The following is a 5550-nucleotide window of genomic DNA, read 5'->3' on the forward strand; positions in this document are numbered from 1 at the left end:
ACTGGTCCCTTTGGAAGAGAAGGAAAGGTGGTATGGTTGGCCCGGGCTTGCTGGAAAAGAATGGTAAAAGTAGGTGAGCCAAGTGTCCATGCCAATGCCATAGAGCTGGAGCGTTGCCATGCCCAGGACCTTCAGATCTTGTGGGAGATACGGCTCCCTGAAGAAGACATACCAGGGCTGACCTCCTGGTATGTCTCCTGTGGCCCAAACCTGGCCCTTTCCCAAGGCCACTATTTTAGCAGCACTTTGAACAGGATCTGTATGATGATAAACCTGGGAAGCACTAATGTGGTTCCTGACTCAGAGGCTCCAGCTCCTGTCAGTGTTAGGAGTTCTACTCACTCAGTTCCCTAATAGTTACCATTAGATAAAATACATTCCAGAAGTCAGAACTTAGCACTGTAAACCAACTGAAATTTGAAGTAGAGAGGGCTGGCTTGGAGACCTGATCTGTCAAATCATTTAATCTTCTGATACATATCCCAAACATGCGAAAGGTTAAGGGGAAAAATACAAGAGTAAATGCAAAAAAAAAAAAAAAAAAAAAAAAATTAAAAACCCAAAAACTAAAATGCTTTTTAAATCACCAACAGTCATTTTCCAGAGATAAAACTTTATTTAAGTCATCAAGCAATACTGAAAGAGGTGAGTCATGCACAAGTAATGTCTTTATTCCCATAATTGTACGTTTGATACTCTCTGCCCTCTTAAAAAGGGTGTGTAGTGAGCAAAGATGAGAAACAGCTTTTATACATAACCATATCAATATAAGTATTTAAGAAAGTCTTTAAATTTTGTTTTTCTTTCTGTGAAAAGAATTTTGGTTTTATTTCAGAAAACCGAAACAAGCTAGTTCTTCTATTGAGGATGAAATTTCTCTCCAGAGTTATTTATGAAATAATACAGCTGCCTTTCTCTTTAAAAGGATTCTTGTCCTCTGGAATTCCTTTCACAAGAGGATCCTCTCCAGAACGTTCTTCAATATAGTTCTTTATTTCTTCAGAACATTTAGACACCTTAAGAAAAAAAGAAGAGAATGAATTAGGTAAGGATCATCTACACTTTAGTGAAGTTAATATAATTGAGTACAGCCAGCATTTTAAAAAAGTAAATAATATGAAAATATTAGCACAAAGCATGCACAATACATACGCTACATATGAATGACGCAATCTAAAATCAATATTTCTCATTATGGTGAGGGCCAAGAAGTTTGAAAGTCACCATATTAAACAGATCATCTCCATCAATTTCTGTCCATTGTGCCTCATATGATTTCCTGCCTCTGCTAAAATACAATTATGGCGTATCCATAATATTTTAGGAACTGAAACATACCCCACTTTCCATTTCCCATGCTAATGAGCAGGTGCAGTAATAGATAATTCCCAAATGTTTTGGGCTGTATCCTGCCAAAATTCTCACTTATTATGAGTGTGTGCCATGTTCTGCAATTTTACAAAATGACAGAAACATTGGAGAAGGCCTGATGCTGGTAAGGTTGAGGTTGCCCATTCATACCATTTGTGTCTCTATTCAGAATCCCTTCCCATTGCTTAAGGGCAATGATCATAACAACAGATTTATTTGAGGCTTATTAGGCTTATCGGAGACTCTTGTGTTTATGTAATTAGTTGAAACTTTTTCACAAAGGAGCAAGGATTGAATACTTTCCTCAGAAACTCTATCCTTCAGAAACAGGTTGCAAGAATGAGTTTAAAAAAAGAAAAATGAATAAAAAGGAAAGGAATTGATGAAGGCCCGCATTAAGAATAAGAAATTAGAAGTAAAAATTATGAAAGCTCCAGCAAATTCTAATGTAGACTTCCTAACCCTAAAAAACTGTTCCCATTGAGTTTGTAAGCTAGATTAGTAATCTTCAAATTGTTTTAATGGTGATCACTAAAACATGTTTGCATAATTATCCCCAAATGTGTATAATTATAAATAATATGTAATTATTTACTTATAAATAAGCACAGATGCTGTGTTCATATATAATGCATAATTATAAAACACAAACTGGAAATTGTCAAACGATGAGATGTAAAATCTACCCAAAAGTAGAAATTGCAATATTTTACTCCCATATCCCAAAGAGTCTTTGCACACAATGTGAAGACCACTGTTCTAAAATTTAAAACTAGCTGATATAGTTATATGACTTAAAATGTGTGGTGAAATAAACATCTTTTCAAGTGCCATTCTCTCAGGTAACAAATACTCTTATTTGTTGCTGATGTTTACAGTGCATGCATTTCATGTGAATTGTCAGAAGTACAGTTACAAGTATCCATAACCTGGGGTCTGTGTGCCCAGAGCTATTTGTGGATAGAATTAGAGTTCCCGCAAATTTTATCTTTCTTACAGAGACTTCTTCATTAGGTTTCCAAAGAGATCTGCAGCCTCCAAAAGTGAGTAATTACTCCTCTGAGCATTTCCTTCCGTGATCAAGAAGACAGGTTTGAACAATTAGCTAGAGCCAGAGTTCAGCCTGTGAATTTTGTGTCCTTGGCCCGAGCAGAGCACACAGCTCAGACATGAACCATTTATTGACAGAATAATGAAGTGGGCATTAGAACACACGTGTTTCAGTAAGTGCTCTATGATTATCTCTGAGGTCTTAAATAAGAAGGTAGTTAGCCTCCTTGGGATTCAGTTTTTTATCCTTAAAAGTGAAAGCACTAAAAGATCTCTAAGAACCATAATGTTTGCATAGCACTAATACTCTATAATTCAAAGTGTATATAATGTTTGAATATTATTATTAGGATTTAGATGCCTCTCCCTGTATCCCCTAAGGCTATCCCTCATGTTTTCTTTCCCCTTGGCATACACTTGCAGTTGGAAAATGGATCCAGCAGGGCGTGTCCTAAAGATTTGGAGGTGAGGAGCTGGCAGGGAGGAACAGGCTAATGAATGACACCTTTAATTTCCACACAGTCAGCTGCATCCAGGCTCCTGCCCGATTTCTGATTTGAAGCTTAAAATACCTAGGAGACATTTGTCGCTTTTTCTCCAATAAGTTCTGTACACTCTTGCTATTAGGATATTACAACTTTGTACAATGCTTTACTTTAGTATATGCGACTCTGTTTAGTATGTAACCTCTAAGATGAATTGTGTGAAAAAAATCTAAGTCGCCAACACATACTGCACTTTGCCATCCACAAAATGGGTCCCTTGAAGTTTCAAGAAAGTACCCTATTGTTTGGGTCATATAACTTTGTTTTTTTCCTTTAAACACAGCAGTATCTTCAAAGCTACAAAAACTTTCAACAAGGATAGAAATAACTTTGCACTCCAAAATCTAGGAAGCATAAGGATTTGAGAAAAGAAATGCATAAAGACTAAAACTCAAAAACACCTGCCTCTTCCAATATCACTCAAAATGTTCATCATGAGTAACAGGACTGTGTCATGAACAGATTTACCATAAGCAGAGCAGGAAAGCAAGCGAGCATATGCACCATACCTGCTTAATTTCCATTTTTTTCTTGATTTTTTCTAGTATTAAGCCATAGAAAAATGAAATTATTTTTTTTTAAGCTGAGGAAAAAGGACTAGAGCATTTCCTTTAAGAAATATCCACCCTAAAACCTATCACTGGACCACAAGTTGCCTGATTGAGGAAAAACGGAAGAAATGCATGCTCATATTACCAGTAAGAAGTTGAAGTAAATTTACAAAATCTCCAACAAATGTCAAATTTCAGTGGAGACTTCTGAACACTGAGGCCTATGTTCTCACTGAATTTGTAATCTACTTCAGTGGTCTCTAAAATTTTTAATCATGACCACTAAAAACAATTTTTATATGCACCTCAGTACATTTATAAATATTTACTTATAAATAAATGCAGATATACTGTATTCATTCATGGTGTGTACTTCGAAAACAAAGTGGAAAGGATAAAGGGATGAGAGTTACAAATAAATAAAAATAGGAGTTGTAAGGTTTTGTTCTTAAGCCCCAGTGAGGTGTTCATTGCATACCTCTGGAGAGGCCTTGTGAAATTCAAAACTGTATAATTCAAATACCTAAACTGTGATGAATTAAATAGTGATTAAAAAAACAATAACAACACCTTTAAATACCATCCTTTCCCATTATGAAAAAGATTAAGGAACAAAATAGCCATCTGCCTTCTTCCTGTAACTTGAGTTTTTAAAACCAATGTCTAAGAGCAGGCAGAATTTTTTGTCCACGGCTCCCCTTCTAGGCTCGGATGCTCTGACCGTGGACTTGAAATGACTCACGGGATCCTTGCGCTCTCCTTTACGTCCTGTGATTTCCCCACATCAACTAGCAGTTCCCAGGTGCTACCAAAGCCCCAGTTTAAGAGACGCTGGGAGGTTGGGGGGAGAAACCAAAGAACAAAAAAGCTGTGCTGTTTTACTGTAACAAACCAGGCGAAACTGCCCTTGGTTCATTTCAGAGAAGGGAATATTCTGGGACAGTCAATTTACCTGTTGCCTCTGCAATTTCACTTCTTTGCGCAGTTGCTCAACTTCCATCTTCAGCTTTTCCTTTTCTGGCAAATCTTCGATATGAAGGGCCGGCATTTTCCGCCCAGAGCTGGGGCCCGGGGACTGCTCTGGAAGTGGAGCGGCTGCAAGTCCAGCAAACCAGGGCGCGTCCCCAAATAACTGCGATGCCCGCGCACCCCGCCCGCCCGCCGGCGCAGGACAGGACCGCCTCCCCGAGGAGGCCCCCAGAGGCCGGAGCGCTCGGCTGCTGCCGGGTCTTCTCCCCTCGCCGGCCCTGCCCAGAGTCCTAGGATTTCTCTCGGCCCCCAGGACCCTGGGTGGCCTGGCCCAGCGAGCCCGGGGACGGCTGAGTTGGGAGGGAGCCTGAGACGCTCGGCGCTGCCAGATCTCTGAGCGGGGTGCTGGCCCCCTGCCGGCTCCCGACCCTGCCACGCCCGCCCGCGCAGGACTGGCCAGGGCTGTGGCCGCAGCCACTGGGGCTGCGCTAACCCACTTTCCTGGAGAAACAACTATAAAGTTTTACTTTTCTCGCTTTTTCCTTTTTTTTTTTCGTTCCCAAGTCACATCCGGGGTTTGTTTGCGAAGCAAGAAAAGGAAGACACTACCCGGCAGGAAATAACGGCCCTTCACCTCTCCCAAATTTCAAAAATATACAGCGTGTTCCTTTCCCCCAGCTAATATACACGCGTATTGTGGAAATGCGAACGCTCAAGAAAAGGCCCAAGAGGAAAGTGAAACTGACCTGTAATCTCAGAAACACCCAGCATGTCTGTTGATGGACATCTACCCAGTTGGTTACATGCCTGATACATATTTACACATGTAGGGATCAAAGGGGGCATCGGGATGTGAATATTGTTTACAACTTGCAGGGCCATTTTGTGACAGTCAATGGTCTGCATCCTCCACAGCAGAGCTTTTATTCTTTCTTCACGGGAATGTTTTGTAAGGATTTGGAGGACCCGGGGATGATGATACTAGAGAAGACAAGCAGCAGTCTTAACGTTCTTACCAGAAAGTGTTTCTCCACTCTCTGTCAGTCAAGGTTTGGGTGACTGTT

The 5550-nt window shown here is 40.3% G+C and overlaps 1 protein-coding gene across 1 annotated transcript; it reads right to left on the bottom strand.

The window, feature by feature from the left end:
• Positions 1 to 593: 593 nt before the first annotated feature.
• Positions 594 to 5003, bottom strand: GNG11 (G protein subunit gamma 11). Its single transcript, XM_039236228.1, has 2 exons — positions 4470 to 5003; positions 594 to 1016 (listed from the first exon to the last, which is right to left on the bottom strand). Exons 1-2 carry the CDS (start codon positions 4563 to 4565, stop codon positions 891 to 893), a joined length of 222 nt encoding a protein of 73 aa, XP_039092159.1. The 5' UTR covers positions 4566 to 5003; the 3' UTR covers positions 594 to 890.
• Between the last annotated feature and the right edge of the window lie 547 nt (positions 5004 to 5550).

Source organism: Hyaena hyaena, unplaced genomic scaffold, assembly GCF_003009895.1.
Source record: "Hyaena hyaena isolate Hyena2069 unplaced genomic scaffold, ASM300989v1 scaffold_109, whole genome shotgun sequence".
NCBI lineage: Eukaryota > Metazoa > Chordata > Mammalia > Carnivora > Hyaenidae > Hyaena > Hyaena hyaena.

Excerpts from the sequence above, each read along its gene's own strand:
- GNG11 (XM_039236228.1), bottom strand. The coding sequence starts at position 4,565 with ATGCCGGCCCTTCATATCGAAGATTTGCCAGAAAAGGAAAAGCTGAAG. Across the intron at positions 1,017-4,469 it reads TGAAATTGCAGAGGCAACAG|GTGTCTAAATGTTCTGAAGA; the intron begins GTAAATTGACTG and ends TTTTTTCTTAAG.